This window comes from Armigeres subalbatus, chromosome 3 (genome assembly GCF_024139115.2).
Source record: "Armigeres subalbatus isolate Guangzhou_Male chromosome 3, GZ_Asu_2, whole genome shotgun sequence".
Classification (NCBI taxonomy): Eukaryota; Metazoa; Arthropoda; class Insecta; order Diptera; family Culicidae; genus Armigeres; species Armigeres subalbatus.
The window spans coordinates 414483027-414504844 of NC_085141.1; the positions used below are offsets into that span (position 1 = coordinate 414483027).

The 21818-nt window shown below is 42.0% G+C and overlaps 2 protein-coding genes across 2 annotated transcripts in view; both read right to left on the reverse strand.

The window, feature by feature from the left end:
- Window positions 1-19149, reverse strand: part of LOC134223085 (uncharacterized) — a 106022-nt gene extending 86873 nt beyond the window's left edge. The window contains exon 1 of the mRNA XM_062702220.1: window positions 13757-19149. Coding sequence (XP_062558204.1) covers window positions 13757-19149 — 5393 coding nt within the window. The remainder of the gene's footprint in view (window positions 1-13756) is intronic.
- Window positions 1-21818, reverse strand: part of LOC134227213 (toll-like receptor 6) — a 290118-nt gene that overhangs the window by 143372 nt on the left and 124928 nt on the right. The gene's annotated exons all lie outside the window — the stretch shown is intronic.

Sequence of the window (21818 nt, forward strand, 5' to 3'; positions counted from 1 at the left end):
CGACATAGGCGCACGGATCAAGAAAGCAAGCCTTTGTGAGTTCAAGAAATATCTGGAAAAACAGGCAGATAAGTGAACGCACCAAAATACGAATTTGCAACTCTAACGTGAAATCTGTGCTGTTATACGCTAGCGATGTATGGTATGTATCAGTGGAAAACACTCAACGGCTGCAGGTGTTCATCAACAGATGCCTGCAGTATATCATTCGGGCCTGGTGGCCTCAAAACTGGATCTCAAACAACGAGCTCCATCGTCGTTGTCACCAGAAGCCGATAGTAACAGAAATTCGGTATCGGAAGTGGGGCTGGGTCGGCCACACTTTACGTAGGGGCGGAAACGAGATCTGTAAACAAGCTTTAGACTGGAACCCAGCGGAACATCGCAGCAGAGGCAGACCCAGAGGCTCATGGTGGCGAAGCCTCAATAAATTAATAAAAGAAGTCGACAGAAATCTAACCTGGCAATAGGTTGAAGCGATAGCCGGGCAACGCTCAGGATGGAGATCTTTAAAGTCGGCCCTTTGCACCACCAAGTAAAAAGTTCCTGAAACATTGCCTACAAAATCCCCGGAACACTCACGTTGGAATTCCTGGGGGATTTCCGACGGAATCACTGGAATATTTCCGTTGGAGGTCCTGGAACATTCCCGTCGATATCCCTGAAACATTCTCATTCAAATTCCTGGAATATTCCTGTCGATATTCCTGGATGATGGAAGATATTTAGAAGATTTTCACTGGAACCTCTGCAACATTCCAGCTGGAATCTCTGGAACATTCCCGTCGAGGATTTGGGATCCCTGGAACTGCATTCAAAATCCCTGGAGGTTCCCTTCGTTATGTTAGGAGGATTCCCGTCGGAATCTTTAGAACATTCCCGTCAAAATCATTAAAGGATTCTCATCGAAATCCTTGGGGGATTCCCGTTGGAATACCTGGAGAAATGTTTCATTTTTTTATCATTTGAGATAGATAGAAATGCAAATATATTCACTGCCTCGGTGGGAGCCTGACGGCGATTCAACACAAATTGTCTTTTGAGTGTGTGGAACAAAGCCAAGCGGTACTACACTTAGACGCAATAGACATTTTGAGTCGTGGTAGCAATTATCGGATATGCAGCTCAGGATCTCAATGATGACAGCAACGATAACAGATAGGGACACAAACCATGACTAAAAATGGACCGTGAACTTGTTACCGTGCGGGACCGAAATCCGTACAGCACCGAAATCCGTCCACATCATGAGATATCAATAATTAGAGGGTGTTAAAGGTAATTAATATAGAAATAATTTAACTTATCCTGTTCACATACTTGGCCGTAAGCTTCTAAGGCAAAGAAATGGAAAGAAGGCTTTGAAATTAAAACAGCAAAAATCAAAAACAAATCGCCACCCCCCAAGCGCGGAGTTTTTGCCGCCATTTTGTTTTCGGGTAGAGCATAATTGTACCAAAAGTAACTGTGTTTTAATTGCTAATTGCGAATCATTACATAAGATAAGCGGAATACAAATCGAAGGGATCGCTTCTCAAGGTGCGTATCGTAACGTAACTATTTACAGTGGTAGTTTAGTTAATCAGACTGCTTCAATTTAAATATTTACTTAAATAATAGTTGTACGGATTTCGATCCTTTGATCCGAAATCCGTCCACAGGAGACGGATTTCGAGTCAGGAGTAGTAAATTTTATCCATTATTTCATCATGTTTTTCGTAGTTTTTAATAAGTAAATGTATAACACTTCAAAAGTAGAAGCCTTCATGCTCCTGTGTCAGTGACAAAAGTTTTATTTATATTCGATTCCTATTTTCTAATGACTTTTTCATATACTAAGGTGCCTAAGTGTACGGATTTCGATGCCCCACGATAGTTCACGAATTCAAGAAACGCATTTTTGCGTGCGAAGATGACACTGGAGTCTGGGAGCGTAATAAATGATTTTTTCGACTGGAACGTGGCTGTGATGAAAGCCACCGTAGCATAAGCATTAAAAATGCTGCAGATCCAATGAAGACTATCCTATATCGTGAGAATTCAAGCCGAAGAGGAGGCGACTATCTATGATAGACTAACCTATCCACCAACGGAGCAATCTGTTGTTCATTCCTTGAGGCTTGGATAGAATGCGGATTAAATTGACGCTAGTTTCGCAGCAGACTTTTTCCTCGTGGAAATGGAACAGAAAGATTAGACCCCGGTCAAGGGAAACACCTAGCACTTCAACAATTTTACTGTTGGGGATGGGCTGTTTTACCCAACTTGATACTAAGCCCGTCAAACTTGCCCACGAACGCGTTTGCTGGCGTTTAAAAAGAACCCTACCAAGGTGGACCAGCGGAAGATAGCGCGTATTGCGGATTGCGCCTTTATTCCTGTGTGTCTCAGACGACAACTAATAAGATATTGTTGGCATAAATGGAAATATATGTAGATGCTAAACGACAGGAAACGAAAAACTTCGTTCATGAGAACCAACATGGTTTCTGATAATTACTTGGAAAGAACGCTTCATGAGAAATTTTCGGACTAATACCAAAAAGTTCCCTAAAAACCTTCATTTGGACTGCTGCTGGAGTACAAAAGGCGTCCAGGTGCTATTGAACACCTCCGAAATATCAAGTGGCGTGTTTTCTCTGCTCGAAGGCATCCTGTAGAAAATCCATTAAACTGGCAAAGTACGAATTCGACCCGTACCTAGAGCGTATTGTTGAGAAACTTATCTTCCAGCAGCGTCAAGCATCTCTCATAGACGGTGGGTGATCAGTCAGTCGACGACCTTGGAGGCTTGGGCACGCAAGAGGTCAGCGAATCGAATGAGCCGTAAAGATCGAAAATCCGACATAAGTCTTAAGAAATATTTTGACGTGGCTTTCTCAGCCTAACTTAATTAGGACGGCTAGTTTGGCACAGCCCGATGTTTCGGTCCCGTGTCGGGCTATGCCAGACTAGCCGTCTCAATTAAACCAAAGCCTGTCCACGTTAGATTCCGGACAGTTCGATAATGCTCAATCGATTTGTCGCCATTTCATCAATTTAGACGTGAGCTTAAACATGCTGGAAGCAGCACATGAAGCGGAGAGATTTAGCTGTCATGTAAATGCACGGGTAAAAATCCGTTCCCGGAGATGATAAAATAATTCATGATTTCATGAATCCAACGTGTTTTCATGTTATGAAAATACACCATGAATATGAATCATGATTTCATGATTTATTTTCGCGTAACGCAACCAATGCGTTACGATTTGTTTGTTGAGATCGAAAAATAAAAAAAGTTCAACAGGGGTTATGAACTCGAGTACACCGAGTGAGAGTCCGGCGTGCTACCTTTCAGCCGTTCTCACTTCTTGGGAAGGGAGTGTTCGAAGTATAACCGGTTATGCATTTTGCCGACTGTTGAAGATTGCGCAGTACCATGAATAATTTTCCTGAAATCATGAATTATAATCATGATTTCATGAACTGGCATGATTTATGATTTCATGATTTTTTATTCTTGATTGAGGGTATGCATTTGTTTCCGTGTGGATTGTATCCGTAGTTTGTAAAAATGTTTAAAAATCGCGTTGGAAGATGGATGTCCAAAATATAACGTGGACAGACTTCAGACTGAGAAAGCCACGTCAAAATACCCATTCTACCAGTCGCAATCTCCTACAACTAAAGAAAAATGTTTGAAAAACTTTGTCATATTTTTTAAAGGGTGAACCCAAACTTATGGCCGGGAATGTATAGCCATCCGAGGCAGAAACTCGATTCTATGGCTATGCATGCGATCATTACAATACGTAATAACAATTTTCCTGGTAAGATATCTCATATCCAAGTTATCGAAGCCTCATCCACCAGCTAACTCGCTTGCGATAATGCAGTGAGTGAATTTTTTGGGTAAATAACACTAGTCAACAATGTTTTACTCCCTTCGACCATTTTCAGTGTACTTGAAAGATTTTTCCTCGCTGAATTCAGTCATGTATTCAGATTTTTTGTAACACGTCCAGTTTTTGAGAAAAACGGGTTTAAATTCACAAAACTACGTATTCTTATGGGAATTTGGTTTCTCTGTTCTGTAAAGCTGGTTTTCGTTTTATAACTTTGAGAAAGAGGTTTGAATTATATAGAAGAAATCGAAGATCTAAGTAAGCTGTTGAATCTTATTTGACACGTTCATTTGTTGTGAAAAACGGATTTTAATTATCAAAAGCACATATTTTCATAGAATTTTGGTTTCTCTCCTCTGCAAAGCTGAATTTCGGCTCCTCACTTTTAGAATAAAGTTTGAATTTTGTAGAATGGACCTTGTAGACGTGTGGGTTGTTGGATTTCATTTGACTCGTTCATTTGTTGTGGAAAACGGATTTTAATTCACAAAGGTACGTATTTTCATAGAAATTTGTTTTCTCTCCTCTGCAAAGCTGAATTTCGGCTCCTCACTTTTAGAATAAAGTCTGAATTTTGTAGAATGGGCCTTGTAGAATGCATGTGGGTAGCTGGATTTCATTTGGCACGTACATTTGTTGTGAAAAACGGAATTTAATTACTAAAAGTACGTATTTTCAAAGAAATTCGGCTTCTCTGTTTTGTAAAACCAAAAAATCCGTTTTTCACAACAAATCAATGCGCCAAATGTCATCCAACCAACCATATACATTCTACAAAGCCTATTCTACAAAATTCAAACTTTATTCCCAAAGCGAGGAGCCGAAATTCAGCTTTGCAGAGCAGAGAATCGAAATTTCTATGAAAATACGTACTTTTGTGAATTAAATTCCGTTTTCACAAACAAATGTACGTGCCAAATGAAATTCAACAACCCACATGCCTTCTACAAGGCCCATTCTACAAAATTCAAACTTTATTCTAAAAGTGAGGAGCCGAAATTCAGCTTTGCAGAGGATAGAAACCAAATTTCTATGAAAACACGTACTTTTGTGAATGAAATTCCGTTTTTCACAACAAATGTACGTGCCAAATGAAATCCAGCTACCCACATGCATTCGACAAGGCCCATTCCACAAAATTCAGACTTTATTCTAAAAGTGAGGAGCCGAAATTCAGCTTTGCAGAGGAGAGAAAACAAATTTCTATGAAAATACGTACTTTTGTGAATTAAAATGCGTTTATCTCAAAAACTGGACGTGTTACAGAAAATCTGAATACGTACCTGAATTCAGCGTAAAAAAATCTATTGAGTACATTGAAAATGATTGAAGGGAGCGAAAAAAAAGTTCAATTTTGTTGGATAGTGAATCGCATATAGCAGTGATATAGTGATGTCATATAGTGAGTTTTTTCGGTAAATAATAGCATATTTAAATGCATATTCGCTGAAAAACGATTTCGCTCGAAAAGACGCCAAAACTAATCGAGGTATACTTTTTTGTTACAAAAGAATTTGTTATCGATTGTTTGAAGCGGGTTTAGTCAAAAAGGTTGAAATAGGTAACATTTTTCGAAATTCAAATCAATTTTGACTAAATTAATCGCACTTTCATAAAACTTGGACCATCTTCTAGTATTATGTCCTCTTCTAAATCTCGGATAGATCCATGGGAACGTATATGTTCCAGGTTTTCCGAGCGTATGTTAAAAGTGCATTTTTTTTCTTCTGTTGGTTATTATTTGTGTCGTGTAATTTCATCATTATCTGCCATAAATTTAAAGTTATTTGAATTCTCGTTTGGCAGTGTGTAAAATGCATAATATCCATGGCCGATATCTATCTTAGGTGCCCGCCAGAGTAAACGCGACGAGCGATGCGACGCGACGCGACAGTGCAGTGCCCTTATAGTTCTTACGTCTCACGTGACTCGCGTACGCAACCGCGCCAACGCGGCATAATTTGAATTGAGCGTCAGTAGGCCATGACCAGTTTTTTCCCTGATTAGTTACGGACGACACGTAAGTACTATTTTGTCCCCAATAATTACCTAACGTATTCGGCTGGTCCTTTTCCGATGACACGAGGCCACACAATCATGTTTTATGCTTTCCCCTGCAACTATAACTAATTTACCGACCATTGCTGGCTGTGAAGCTGAAATTCGGTAAAAAATTAAAAGGAAAATCTCAATTCCTTCAGTAATTATTTTTTCATAATACTCAAATCCTTACCCACCATGTTTTATTCTGGATTCAAATGCCTACCTACGTTTCCATACATGAAATCCAGGAAGACAATCATTCAAAAATATAAAACTAATGCCAATTAATCTTTATCCCAATATTTACAAACAAAAAATATAATGGTTCAAGTAAAATAATATAAATTAATATAAAATGTTCTCGGGCAGCTAAACATCTTAACCAAGAGACCATGAGAAAGACAGTATCAGCTCGAAGTCAATAGCCAAGAGCTTGTTTCGTCCATCTTTATATATATGACCGAACATTTGCTTACCCTCCCGTCTTCGAAAATCTACGACTTGGCACCAAATTTGGCACGCTTTTTACCAAATATTCCATTGACCAAAGTCTCGAACAAGGATAAATAACGACATTCTCACATTCTTGTGCTTCTTTTGTGCCTGCCGCAGAAGAAAACCCATCAGAGCAAAGTTTCATACTTTTTTTTTTCGTCTACCAATGTCAATCGCACTCACCACTTGCGGCCCCCACACACACTCTACACTGCTGCTTTGGTCCCATACAGGAGGTACCTAAGGCGACAATAGATGATTGAACTATTCGTACTTTTGCCATTCCGAACGAAACAGACCGTACAGAGCTCGTTATGCGATCGGTACCGAATCCTGAAAGTTTGCTCCGCGCCAAAGAATCTTGGAGCAGTAAGAAAGAGAAATCATTATCGTTTTTTACACATCGTATACCCGTAGGGGAAATTGGGGTAATATGCATCTCAGGCAATAATGTCCCAAATAGCAAAGTTTTTTAATTTTTAAAATTATAGAAACTCGTTTTGCGGAATGTGATATTCGATACGAACATGAATCGCAGATGCACCTCTCAAAAATTAATTAAACCATTTTACAAATACATCGAACGATGTCGCATATTGCACCATCCATCCCTATTTCCTGGAGTAGCCTGACGACGACAGAAGGAAAGCATGATGATGCGACAAGCTCTGTATGTAGGGCGCATGGTGTGGGACTCAGACTGGCTGGAGTCGTTCCCAGTCAGTGTGAAATGTGTGATCTGCTTCTCCTTTTTGTGTATGTCTCCGTTCCTATTTGGTGAGAAGGTACCTCCGTACAACAAGAAGCGTGGCCGCTGCTGAACTATCGATCCTTTTCGCATTCCGAAAAAAAAGCATCAGCCGGTCGTCTTCGTCATCTTTACAAAACGGCCGGACCCATACTGTGCCGGAACGCCGCCGAGACCCGTGAAGCGGGAGGCGATAATTCGGAACGAATCAATTTCCTATCAAAATCTTAAGGCGTTAATTCTGGCAAAAGGGAGCTCAATGCAAATCCGGCAGATGTGACAGGGTTCTATGCGGCGAGTGCGACCCGACCGGGATTGCCTTTTTGCCACCCATCATCATGACCGACAGCGACACGGATAATGGGGTGCTGATTTAGCGCTCGATTATTCACGGTGTAGAACTTTGTAAGAAGCTCGGCAGAGACACCACACCGTCTGGATGGAAAAAAAAGTCACTTGCTTTAGAATTCCGGTAGGTACCAACTCAAATAAGAAACTATTGTTTACAACTGCCAGAGGAGGTTCACTTTTTTGTCAAAGTCCAGTTCGAGACTGAAGCGACGGAATAGATTCCAAGTGGGTGGCAAAAAGCCACATTTGTCTTAGAAGAAGAGACATAAAAAGGCCGTAAAAAACTCTCCGAGCATAAAAGCGTAGCCCGAAAAGTACAATATATGCTAATAAAACGATGAACCTGTGATCTGCGAAGAATGTAAATTAAGACGTTGGATGTTTTACACATGGGTATTTTCAATGGAAAAACGCAAACACATTTAATCCGGGCCGTTGAATTAAATGGTATTTCAAAACGACATAATAAAGCATGTAAAGGGCTATTTTTAGTATCTTCGATTAAATTTGAATGTATTGATGAAATCGAATATCAGGCGATATTTTACCTTTTTGAGACAAGTCATGTCAAATGTAATGAAGCAGCGAAGTCGACAAAATTAGATTCACATCCATATTCCAACTAGAAATTTGAAAAAGATTTATTCTGCACACACATGAATATATAAATAGAAATTGTATCATACGGAGAAGTTGATTGCCACTTTCTCAATCACAAGATGCTACGGGAAATCAATTTTTCTCACAACGACAGCTCCCCAAACCTGTGAAAACTGAGGGAAGTACTTTTCCTTCATGTTTTTCACCAAAGCACAGAACCACAGCATCAGCTGGCTCAACAGCGGTGAACGAGGTCGTAAATATTACCAACTGGCAATGATTCCATCATCACGTTTGAGGAATAACTTGAATTTAACAGTCACTTATTTCCGAAATCGATAAATTACAGATAAAGGTCGTCGTTCATTGAATTGGTGGGAAAGCACATGGAGAAAGGTCAAGGCCCACAGAGGATTCTGGTTCTCACTTTTGAAAATATATTTGCGAATGACAGCAATCTGTTTGATGTGATCAGCTTCCCAGCAAGCCAAACAGACAGTTGGGGGAAATCATTTGGTCGTCGCACAGCTGGGTTCCTTCGCATCAACAGATAGCTTAGCTATGAGAACTGAACTCCCTCAACTAGACGCTCATTACCGGAATGAGCAGAGTCTCCCACCGACGGACGACCGACAGCGGACGGTTTCTGAAATTCCAGTCACGTGAAGTAAATTCTCGCTTTTCTTCTCAACTTGGCGAACCCTCTGCTTTCCTCGTCAAAGAAGGTGAACAAATTTAAGCAAATAAAATGGCACATTCGTGGCAGGTCCCATAAAACCTGTCCGAGATCTGTGCCGTTTGTCGTCGCCGGTCGTAGGAGCAGGCGCTTGCCTGCTCCACAATCAAAACTCATCGTATCGCATCGCATCGGGTGGGAAAATTTGTGGAAGCTACTTGCTCAAACACTTAGCTTACGCTAATTCGTCAATTATTCTTGTGGAACGGCATGGCACCCCCGGGTTTTGTGGCAGCCGAGAGCGATTCTGACTTTTATGGTTCGCATTGTGTCGCGATGTTGATTTGTTCATGCCTACAAACCTTTAGTGCCATCCCCAAGCGGGGGGTAATGGGCTCGTAAACTCGGCGTTCTGAATATTTAATTTCGCAGGTGATAAATTAAAATTATGGCCATCAGTCGGGTGCGAGCGGGCTCGTTGTTGTCACTTGGCAGACAAGCTCACGCATTTCATATTTATCAGGGGAATGCGAACTTTTTCGGGTTTGTCAGGTGACCGTCAGGTGTGAGTGACTGAAGCTCGTACGTTTAGATCGAGTGACGAGTGGATTGGGTCGTTCCGGAAATATTGCCAACGAACGCCATCGTCTGTGCACTTCAATATTGGCCATTGTAGTCGGACGTCGGCATTGACCATGACCTGGTGCGGACACATCATACCGTCGTTGTTGTTCTTGCTGATTTGGGATGCTGCATGCTGTTGAGTGGAGCTGGAAACCAAATGGTGGTATCTATCCAATCCATGGCAATGGGACGACGACAGACAAACGACGACGTGAATGAGCACCTCGGCAATGATGAATGCCCATACAGAGTCGGTAAATGACGCAACACCGAACCGAACCGATGTCAATCATGTCTGGAAGAGCGATGAATAGACGGGAGAAGTTGATTGGTTTGGTTAGCGTCGATTTCGGTGACTCTGATGCTATGATTGATTAGAATATAATCGAACAATGAGTAATAGTTTCGGTATTGCATGTTTAATTGTGAATAAAACCCAAAAGCAAATGAGACACAAGCTTTACTTTATTTCCATCTATTTGAAAAATAAAAAAAATGAGGATTATAAAGTACTAAAAGTTATATTGTTTATTTAAATTATTGTGTTTTGTCTGGGTATTTGAAAGTTATCCTTACACATCAAAAGTCTTGAAAGAACTTCAGCGAGATTGACTAGATTTTTGCAAGGTATCGAAAATTCCGAACATTCAAAATATTTTAGGACCAAAATACAAAGAGAGTTTTTTTTTTAAATATTTGAGGCAAGAATCAAAAACAAATATCTAACCTACACAATTAAGATTCAATTAACTAAGATCTCGGTAAGCTTCGACATGAATTACTGGAGGAATATCCGAAGGAATATCTGGAGAAATTTTCGGTAGATTTCCTGTAGGAAAGACTGAATAAATGCTCGTAAGTTTGCAAGGAATTCTTCAGAATATTCGATGAAGAATGATGATAGCTCGACTGCAATCACTATATTTTGGAGGCTTTTCTTGGCCTGCAATCTTAACTAGTAGAACAATAGCATGCGGTGGTACTTGCGGTATGGCGTATCATAATACCAGCGTGGGAATGACCAAATCCCACATTGCAGCAAAAATTGGACTGATTTGGTTTTGTGAATCATGTCTCTTAAACTTCGACTCTGCTGTCTACGATCGTGAAAAGACAATCATGAGAGCCTTGCGGAAATTACTTATTCGTATCGATTCGATGGATACCCGGCTTGGTAACTACGGTTAAAATCTACGTAGAATCAATAAGACGATCTACGAATCCCAGCGGCTCTCCAAACAATTGAACGTAATCGATCAATCAATATTCCTCCAAAGTATCGATGAGCTCAACCTAGACGACGTTTTGGACGACCCGATTAATAGATCCAGATCCTGTGAAGAGACCTACGTCTTCGAAGTCCTATTGACGAGATTATTAGTTCCATCGCTCACATTACGGAAAAAAATGTTGTTGGGTCCAACAGCAAAAGGGTTCAAATTTTTGGACATCAATCGTCTTGCAATGGCTCCCGTGTTCCTTGGATGACAAATGAATCACGTACGCCGAAAAGAACGAAGAAGGCCGCCCTCAAAAGATTCACCTAATATCGTACACTCCCGCTCAAATAACACTATGTCAGGCTCATCTACGAATACAAACGCTTAAGTAAGAGATCTTATCACCGATACGAACCGATTTGGAGTTACGTAAATGAACAACACAGAAAGAAAGGATTGCCATCATCTATGGTATGGGACGAACTATCGGCCTCGACACGACGTAGTCTATTCTCTATAAAGTTTTCCAGCGTGTTTTCTCAAACGAAGTGCTCCCTGCCGATCACAATCATTGGCCGCAGAGAATGTTCCGGTCACAAATCAAACGCTAAGCAGCGTGGATGTTTCTGACACGACGATTTCCAATGCCGCATTAAGACTGAAACCCTTATTTCATCCCGGCTCCGATTGGATTCCGTCATCATAACTCAAGAAACACATCACCCTACTTTCTCCACTTTGAAGCATTTTCCAGCTTTCTCTATCAACCGGTTTGTTCCCATCATGCTGGAAAGAGGCGCAAATGTTCCCAGTCTACAAAAAAGGCAGCAAGCGTGACGTCAATAACTACCGAGGCATTACTTCATTGAGTGCTGTTTCAAAACTATTTGAACTGGTTGTCATGGATCCGATGCTGTTCCATTGTAAGCAGTACCTGAGCGATGATCAACATGGGTTCATTGTCGGTCGATCCACAAAGACAAATCTGCTGAGCCTAACTTAGTGTGTTACCGACAGCTTATTAGATCAAAATCAAACGGATGTTATTTACACCGATCTCTCTGCTGCTTTCGATAAGATGAACCATGAGATTGAAATCGCTATTCTCTCAATTGAAATCCACGGCAATCTTCTATGCTGGTTTCGTTTCTATCTTACGGATCGGCAAATAAAAGTTGCTTCAGGTTCAACCAGGTTCAACGCCACTTCTGGCAACCCGCAGGGCAGTCACTTGGGACCGTTGATTTTCCTATTTCAACGATGTGAATTCTGACCTGACTGATTCTGACCTCAAAATTTATTTGAAGATCCGTTTATACACAGATTGCGTACTCGTACGTCGCCAATTGGTGTTCATTGGATCGGATGATGATCAACCCGGCAAAGTGATTCGCTATTACTTTTTCTCGAAAGAAAGAGCCGGTTATGCGTGTGAATCACGTAAAGGATCTCGGGGTAATTCTGGATACACAACTGACAGTTGTGTTTCGAATCGCGAAAACATTCTCCGCAATATGTATATATTGCTTGAAATCGTTATATGCATTGCTATTTAGTGCGCCCCACTCTTGAGTACTGTTCAGCCGTTTGGAGCCCATGCTACATCAACACATCAACGGTGTAGAACGACTGGAATCCGTCCAGCGTCGTTTCCTTCGATTCGCTCTTCGGAAGCTGCCCTGGAGTGACCCTTTCCGGTTACCAAGCTACGAGAGCCGCTGTCGCCTGATCAACCTCGAGACTTTGCGTGCTAGAAGGGACGTCACCAGAGCATTGACCATCGCGCTGATGTCCTACAAGGTAGGGTTGATTCACAGATCCCAGGTTTTTCTTGAGCTTATTAACCTGAACGCCCGTTCGAGAGCTCTACGTAGCAATGTCATGTTGAGGCCAAGACATCATCGTACAAATTATGGTCTGGAAGGAGCATAAGGCGGATTGCAGCGGATATTTAATCGAGTTTCCCCATTGTTCGATATCCATTTGTTCCGAAAGGTTCTTATTGTTTTTTAAATGATCAAGCTAATTAACTACATTAATTTATGTTACCTTGACTTGACAATTTGTATGTTCTTTTACTATTGTATTTTCCCCACCCATAACATCATTGGGGCATTGACAAGCCTGTTGGCGAATAATAATAATAAATAAATAAAACAAGCACCATTACTCTAGCAGTACAATCCAGACCGATCTGGTTGCAGCAACTCATACGTGACTCAATTCGGTTGCATATGGGTCACAGAAACTTTTGTGCAACAAATGTAGTAGTTAAAATAACAAAAACTGTAACACAAGTTCTTCTAGTTTTAATAAAAATATTACTGAAAATTTTTCAATGGAACAAATATATAACTCGATGTGTTACATGAAAAGTGAAGAAAAATACGTAGAATTATTACACATTGTGTTATTGAAAAGAACAAAGTTATCACTAGTTGTGTTACAAATATTGCTATTCGTCATGTCACATTTTGTTATAATTTTGTTGTGACAGTCAAGAATTTTTCTTTTCTTTATCTAGGACAGAAAATTTATAACAAAGTTATTGCAGATATTGTTATTTGCGACACATATTGATATAATTGTGATATAATTTTGCTATAACCAACTGTGTTCGGGATCGAATTCAAATTTGGGTGGACTGTATGTCGGTGGAAAACTGAATGCTGTATCTCTTGCGGCTCAGTGTAGGGAGGAATTTTCTCTTCGTTACGGGTCGGGTTCGTTAAAACAATTCGTTGTACTTTAAATACTAATTGAACATTTATTACAGTCTTATTACTTTGTGTGGATCACTTCACTTTTGGAAAAATACTGGACGCCGGTGCTCGTTGGCACAGCAGTTTTATAATGTGAGGATTTCTCCCTCCTTCGATTTTACTTGCTGCCTCTCCACACCTTCCTTTGCGCGTTGTTTCGGAGGTAGAATTTCTGCTTGGCGCGCATCCTTTTGCGTGTAGACTCGGAGGTAGATTTTTGGTTCGCGCGCAATTCCGCTGCTGTCAAGTGGAAAAGGGATCGCTGTTCCCTGTCGCTGATGCACGTTCGCTTACAGTATTGGGCGTTGAATTGGGAACATTATATCGATAATATTGCGGACGCAACATACTACCCCCGGCGAACCACCGGTTCATCATTGCTACTCGTGTTCTCATCTAGTTGGCTTTGGTTATCTTCGATAGGCAGAATTGACAATTTTGTGATGGCTCGTCTGAACGTTGATCCTTCACTGAAGATGTCAACAGCTCTTACCAAGTTGTCTGGACCAGGATATACGGCTGTCACACGACCAAGCTTCCATTGGAGCGGTGGTTGATTTTTGTCATGGAGAAGTACTATCATACCTGGCCGAACGTTGTTGATTTCCATTCTGTTTTTCTTCCTAGGCTGCAAGCTAGCCAAATAATCTCTGGACCACGCCCTCCAGAAATGCTCACGGACTAGTTGAATGTGCTGCCATCGAGTCAAACGGTTGATGTTTACATCATTGTAGGTTGGCTCCGGAATAGCCGTCATCGGACGACCGATTAGAAAATGGGACGGCGTGATTACTTCAGGATCGGCGGGGTCGTTGTAAACGGCAAATAGTGGGCGAGAATTGAGTATAGCCTCTATCTCACACAGTATCGTGACCATTTCTTCGAAAGTCAGTGTAACATTTCCTATTACTCTTTTTAGGTGGTACTTCGTGCTTTTGACGGCGGCTTCCCATAAGCCGCCGAACTCTGGTGCATCTGGAGGAATGAACTGCCACTCCATCTCCTTCGATTGGCAGTATTGGACGATTCGATCTACTTCATGTTCCTTCTGAAAAAGCTCATAAAGATGATGAAGCTCATGCTGAGCCCCATGAAAATTGGTAGCATTATCGGAATGCATTTCTGACACAGCTCCCCGACGGCTGACAAAACGTTGTAGCGCTGCTATAAACGCATCGGTTGTCAAGTCCGACACCAACTCCAGGTGCACGGCCTTAGTGGACATGCAAACGAATACTGCGATGTATGATTTGACTACCTTCGGACGATACAATCCTTGTTTCACCAACATCGGACCAGCGTAGTCGACGCCAGTGACGCTGAACGGGAACGATGGTGTTACACGCTGTTTTGGCAATTCCCCCATAAGCTGGGAAACATCAGATGGATTTGTTCGGAAGCACTTCACACACGACCTGGTTATCTTGCGTACTGTTGAACGTGCATTGAGCAACCAAAACCGTTGACGTAGTGCTGATAACAGCCCTGCAGGTCCTACATGCAAATGTTCTTTGTGGACTGCTCGAATGAACAACTCGATGACAGGATTTTTATTCGGAAGAATGATTTGATGCTTTGCTGAATCAGGAAGTCGTGATTGTGTGAGCCTACCGCCCACTCGAAGTATGTCGCCGTCGTAAACCGGATGCAGATCTCGTAGACGTTTGCACATGACGTTCGATTCTATTCGGCGAATCTCATCGCTCAGCTCCACATGCTGTACGACTCGTATGATTACCAGTAACGACTGACGAAGCTCATTGATGCTCAAGTATCGTTGTAGATTCCGATCCAAAGTCTTTTTGCAGGCGTTGTTTTTGAAGCGCAGAACCCATGCGATGACTCGTTGCAATTTGCGAAAACAGCTGTATCTTGTCAGTTCGGGGTACTGCTCTCCGAAAGAAACCGTCGTCACTATCACAGTAGGCTTCAACTCTGGTAGTTCATTGTCACAAATTTCTGCTGGTGTTTCGATGTCAAAATTTGGCTCTGATAGGAATGGAGGACCATCCCACCAAAGACCGCTGGTGATCAAATCCACGGGCGATTGACCCCGTGAAACGATATCTGCTGGATTAATCGATGATCTAATGTAGTTCCATGGATGACCTTCGGTGAGACGTTGGATTTCGGCGACTCGATTTCGTACAAATACTTCCAGTTGGCCAGGATGCTTTTTCAGCCATGCCAGAACAATTTCACTGTCAGACCATAACATCACTCGGTGGAATTTCGTTTCAATTGTCGTTTGTACTCTTTCTAGCAAACGAGCCAGAAGAAGTGCTGCACATAACTCCTTGCGTGGGATGGAAACGTCACGCAACGGTGCTACTTTGGATTTGCTGGTCAGCAATCGTGATATGGCAGAACCATCTGGTTGGATACTGCGGATATAGATGCACGCTCCATACGCCACGTTTGAAGCATCCGAGAAACCGTGTAGCTCGAAGATAACAGCATCGTTGATAGTGACTTGGCGTGGTATAGGAAAATCCTTCAGCAAAGGTAGCGACTGCTTTAGCTTGGTCCATTGTTTTTTGGTATCGTCGTCAACAGGTTCGTCCCATGCCTTTTGAGTTCGCCAGAGTTGCTGTACAAGCAGTTTAGCGATAACGATGGTAGGGGCGAACAATCCAAGTGGATCGAATAGTTTAGCAACTTCGGAGTAAATTGTCCTTTTCGTCGTAGATCGGTTGTCATCCTTGGTGGTACTTGGAATTCCAGCTGGTAACAATTCATCTGATGAAGGATCCCACAGTAAACCAAGAACTTTAATTACTTGGTTGATGTCGTTGTCCTCGATGTTTTTCGTTTGTTCCCTTTCTGTCTCAGGAATTTGATGCAAGAACTCTGGCGAATTGGAGCACCATTTGTGGATTGGAAAACCACCCTTTTCGAGCATGCATTTTAATTGACGTTGCGATTCAATGGCATCTTCTAGCGTATTGGTACCGGATAGGATGTCGTCAACATAGCAATCCTTTGCTACGATGTTTGCTGCCATGGGATAATCTTGACGTTCATCAGCGGCTAGTTGTGTCAAGCACCTTGTTGCTTGGAATGGTGCAGATGCAGTTCCGTAAGTGACGGTAGTCAACTCCAGAACCTTCATTGGTTTCTTCGGTTCATCTCTCCAGAATATTCGAAGGAACCGAGTGTCGTTGTGGTGCATACGGATTTGGCGGTACATTTTCGAAATGTCCGCCGAGAAAACGTATCTGTGCATTCGGGATCGCAGAAGAATGTCGTAGAGTTCACTTTGCACCACCGGTCCCACCAGTAAAACGTCGTTGAGGGAAAAGTGGCATTCGGATGCTTTAGCACTTGCATCAAATACTACTCTGCACTTGGTTGTTGAGCTGCTCGGCCGGAGAACTGCATGATGCGGGAGATAGTAAGCCTTCTCGCTTGTGTTGTCGGATTCGCTTATCTCTCGGCAGTGGCCGAGGTCCTGATACTCTTGGATGAAATTCACGTATTGTTTTTTCAGATCGGGGTTTCGTTGTAGTCGGTTCTCCAACATGTAGAAGCGTTTCAATGCTAATGAGCGGCAGTTCTCCAGTTCGTTAACATTAGCGTTCATTGGTAGTCGTACCACAAACCTTCCGTTTGGTTCTCGATGATACGTTGAAACAAAATGGTCCTCGCACTGTTGCTCTTCGGATGACATCGTCGTAGCAGTCGGCAATTCTTCAAGCTCCCAGAACTTGTGAATAGAATCAGCAACATTTTCAATGGATGCAACTTGCGTGTACTGAATGACTTCGGATGATGGGTCAGTTTGAATGGCTCCTGCTAATAGCCACCCAAAATGTGATTCATGGAGCTCTGGCAGATTATCATCAATGGTTAGTTGTCCTGGTTTTAATATCTTGAAGAATAATTCAGCTCCAATTAACATATCGATGCTATCGGACCGGAAGAATGTTGGATCGGCCAGTTGAATGCCCGCAGGAATGTTCCAGGTGGAAATGTCGATGGTCTTCGATGGAATAGCACCTGTTACTTTCGGAATCACCAAACACTGTAGCCTGGCGTGGAAATCGCTGCAACGAGATTGGACGCTCACATCGATTTTATCACGAGCCACTGTTCGGATGTTGTTAACGCCAGCGATTGGTACTTTTGCGGGTTCTCTTCGGATGTCAAGGATGTTGGCAAACTTCTCGCTGATGAAATTCACCTGTGAACCGCTGTCTAGGAGCACGCGACATTGCAGTTTTTGTCCATTTTTGTCGCTTACCAATATGACCGCAGTAAGCAACAAAACTGTCTTCGGCGATTGCATTTGCTGACATGAGCAACTAGTTGATGGCTCGCTTTTTCGGTTCTGGTTCGGCATGGAAGGAACTATTTCGCTGGTTGACTTCGCTGCAATGTTGGGAACAACAGAATCTACGTTGTCTCTGGGTTCCACGGTCGATGAGGCGGTGTCGTCGTGTAGTTGAGTATGGTGCCGCCGTTGACACTTTCGGCATGTTTTGAGGGACGGACAGTTCTTCGATCGATGACCTTTACGGAGGCAGTTGAAACATATACCTGCTGCTTTTACCTTCTCGATTCGTTCGTTGGCGGGTAGTGCGTTTAGCTTATTACATTGGTAATTCAGGTGAAAACCGCCGCAAAAATCGCACTTATCTTTCGGTTCCTGGGTTGGAGCTGCTATTGCGTGTGTCTGCTGGCTGATTGATTTCGGCTTCGTAGTAAATTGCTTGGGTACAGAGATTGTCTTCGTTGTCGTTAATGATCGGGCGGCTTCCCATCTTTCCAACACTTTGCTTTGCGATTTCAGGAAATCCACCGTATCTTTATACGTTGGCAGTTCGGTAGTAGGGGCCAAAGACTGCTCCCACTGCAACCTTGTCGAGTCGTCTAGTGCAGCTGTTAGCAGATACACAACCATCAGCTCAGATACCCCTGATAGCGGCTGACCTTGGTATTCTAAACTTTCAACGTGCTTCGTACATTCGTCGACCAGAAGTTGTAGTTCTTTGCTAGATTTGGCTGCCATTTTCTTCAACGATAAGAGACCACGGATGTGCGTCTCCACTATCATGCGCTTATTTTCGTACCTGTCGTTTAAAATCCTCCAAGCTTGTGCGTAGTTTCCTTCATTCAACGTTTTCGCGTCCAGTACTCCAGCAGCTGCTCCGACTAGCGCCTTATCTAGGTGGTACAACTTCACTGCATCCGAATCACGAGAAAGTGATATGACGTCTTGAAACATAGCCTTGAACTTTGGCCAGTTCGTGTAGTCACCATCAAAAGTCGGAATTGGTGCTTTAAGAGGCTGCTGGTGTATCACGACTTGCGGTGCTGGATTCGCCTGTCGATCCATGATGCGTTGTTTCACTCCGGCAAACGTAATGTTATATAGAGTTTCAAATCTTACATACACGGCTTCTTCTTGTTCCATTAAGTCATCAGGAATGATGGCTACAATTTGGCTGTGGAAACTTGAAAATTCGGTGTAGGCGGACTGCAAGTTACATAACAGCCCATCTAGCTCTGGTAATCCAAGCCGGCGGTCCAAAGCTTCTTGAATCCGAAACACTTTGTTGAGCACATGGTGTCGTTGGCGTGACAATGATTTGATTCGCAACATCGTTTCAGCGTCAACGGCAATTTCCACTTCATTGTCTTCGAGATTATTCTCATTGGGCTCTGCCTTTTGCATTTTCACTCTAGAATTTTCTGGATGTTCGTCGTTTCTGTTTTTCGTTGGGCTTCGTTCTAACGGCATTATGGAATGTACTTTTTACACTTGATCTTCCGAGAAGGACGTTTTTTCGTCTTCTTTCGCGCACTTTTCTTCACTGTTTAGTCGGCTCTGTACTCTTGTTCGGATGGCAAATTCTCCTTACACCTTCGGGACAGCACTCAATAACCACAATCCGGATCGTAGGACCAATGTTCGGGATCGAATTCAAATTTGGGTGGACTGTATGTCGGTGGAAAACTGAATGCTGTATCTCTTGCGGCTCAGTGTAGGGAGGAATTTTCTCTTCGTTACGGGTCGGGTTCGTTAAAACAATTCGTTGTACTTTAAATACTAATTGAACATTTATTACAGTCTTATTACTTTGTGTGGATCACTTCACTTTTGGAAAAATACTGGACGCCGGTGCTCGTTGGCACAGCAGTTTTATAATGTGAGGATTTCTCCCTCCTTCGATTTTACTTGCTGCCTCTCCACACATTCCCTTGCGCGTTGTTTCGGAGGTAGAATTTCTGCTTGGCGCGCATCCTTTTGCGTGTAGACTCGGAGGTAGATTTTTGGTTCGCGCGCAATTCCGCTGCTGTCAAGTGGAAAAGGGATCGCTGTTCCCTGTCGCTGATGCACGTTCGCTTACAGTATTGGGCGTTGAATTGGGAACATTATATCGATAATATTGCGGACGCAACAAACTGGCTGGGTAAGTATTTCCTAAGAAATTTTTGTAGGAAATATTTTTTGAATTTATTTCCGATACAAGTTCCCGAAGATTTTGCGAGGGGATTTTCGGAGGAATGTCCAAAAGAGAAATCAAAGAATGCCAAAAAAATGCTTCCAGGAATTTTTTTTTTTTGAAACATCATTTTGGAGTTCGTTTGTAAATTCCTAAAATTTTGTCCTGGATTTTTGGTTGGAATTATTGGATAAATTTCCGAAGAAATTTCTAAAAGAATTCTTTGGTGAATTTTTGAAGGAATGGTCGGAAGAATTGCTTACGAAATATCCTAAGGATCACATGGATATAAAATACGGAAATTATTTCCGATAGTATGTCTAGATTACTGGATGACTTACCAAATTAATTCCTGGAGGAGTTTCTTTTAAAAAACTTTCAATTTGCTCACGAAAACATTATTGGGACTGGGAAAACTATACTACGAAGACAGATCTCCAACACATTTAATTTATTTAGCTTACATCTAAATAGAAAACACTGAATCACCAATTCAACGCGAATGTAAATCTTTTTTTGCTGCAGTTTCTTTTGGAGCTGTAGTAGGCTCGACTTCCACAGATGATGCCTTCGTAGTTCATGACTAACATTATTATCAGCAATTGGTAAGGATCCAAGGTAGATGACCAGTGGAACATATTTTTGAAAAACGTAAAATTTTTGAAGATGGAAGCAATTTCATATCATATTAACCACTGAGAAAATTATTTTTTTCCCCAACTGAGTGTTCCAGTGCAAGTTTTTCGGACAGTATGCTAGCGTCGCTCCAGAATGTTGAGCAAACAAACATGAAAAGTTACATCAAAACTGTCACTTTTTGTATTTTGCCAATATTTTCATGATGTAATACAAAAATACTTCCACATTCACATAGTATGATGGTTTTACAAATATTTATTGGTACCAACTGATTTTGACCCTTAGTTAGTTATAGTTTTCTAGAAATCAAAGGGGGCGTTTTGGCCAGATGGGGCGCATTATACCGTCTTACCCTACTTTGTCTTCGACGCATTCATCACCAGTCCATCTTTCGTTGCTTCACGAATCAGAAGGGCTGTGTCATCTTTTCAAATGTTCGATCAACAATGTCCATATCATCCGCGACACAAGCGTGATCTTCTATAGTTTGCAGCAGCCATCGAGCAAGTACAGTGCGTGTTAAGTCGTCGCGAAGATTGAGGTACCAAATCAATGAAATAAGTTGGACACATATTGCATTTTTGTCTTTGTACCATCATGAATATGGCGTCGTTCAAAAGAAATAATTAGTCGCTAACCAAGGTGATTTCCAAAAGATTTCCTTCCCAGTGCGCTCATCGAGATGCAGAGGATTCCTCGGTCTCTTGTAGCAATGAGTATCGAGCTAATTTTTTTCCAGTCTTACTACTCACTTCTCACTAATAATTTCTCACTTCTCACTATAAAATGTGAGTTTTGCGGAGAGAGTTTTTAGAAGTGAGACGTCTCACTACTCACGTCGCACTTCTAACTTTTCACAGTGAGAAGTGAGGAATGAGGAGTGAGAAGTGAGACGTAACTTTACGTAAGAGACGTAACTCACTTTTCAATAATTATTTCTCACTTCTCCCTGTGAAAAGTGAGAAGTCTCACTTCTCACTTCACTCATCATTTCTAACTTATTATTTCTCACTTTTGCAGTGAGAAGTGAGAAATGATGATTGAGAAGTGAGACGTCAAATGACCTATTTGGCCGAATAACATATTCGGCCGAATGTCTTGTTCGGCCAAATGACTTGTTCGGCCAAATGTCGTATTCGGCTAAATAACTTGTCCGGCCGCTAGTAGTCCGAACATTTCGGCCAAATGATCATTCGGCCAGATGGGCTTCGGAGTAATGGTTTGTTCGGTCTAGTGGCGTTCGGCCAAATTGCTTTCAGCCGAATGGATTTCGGCCAAATCACACTTCTCCGCAGCCTTATTGTTGTCCATCTCTTTAATAGCT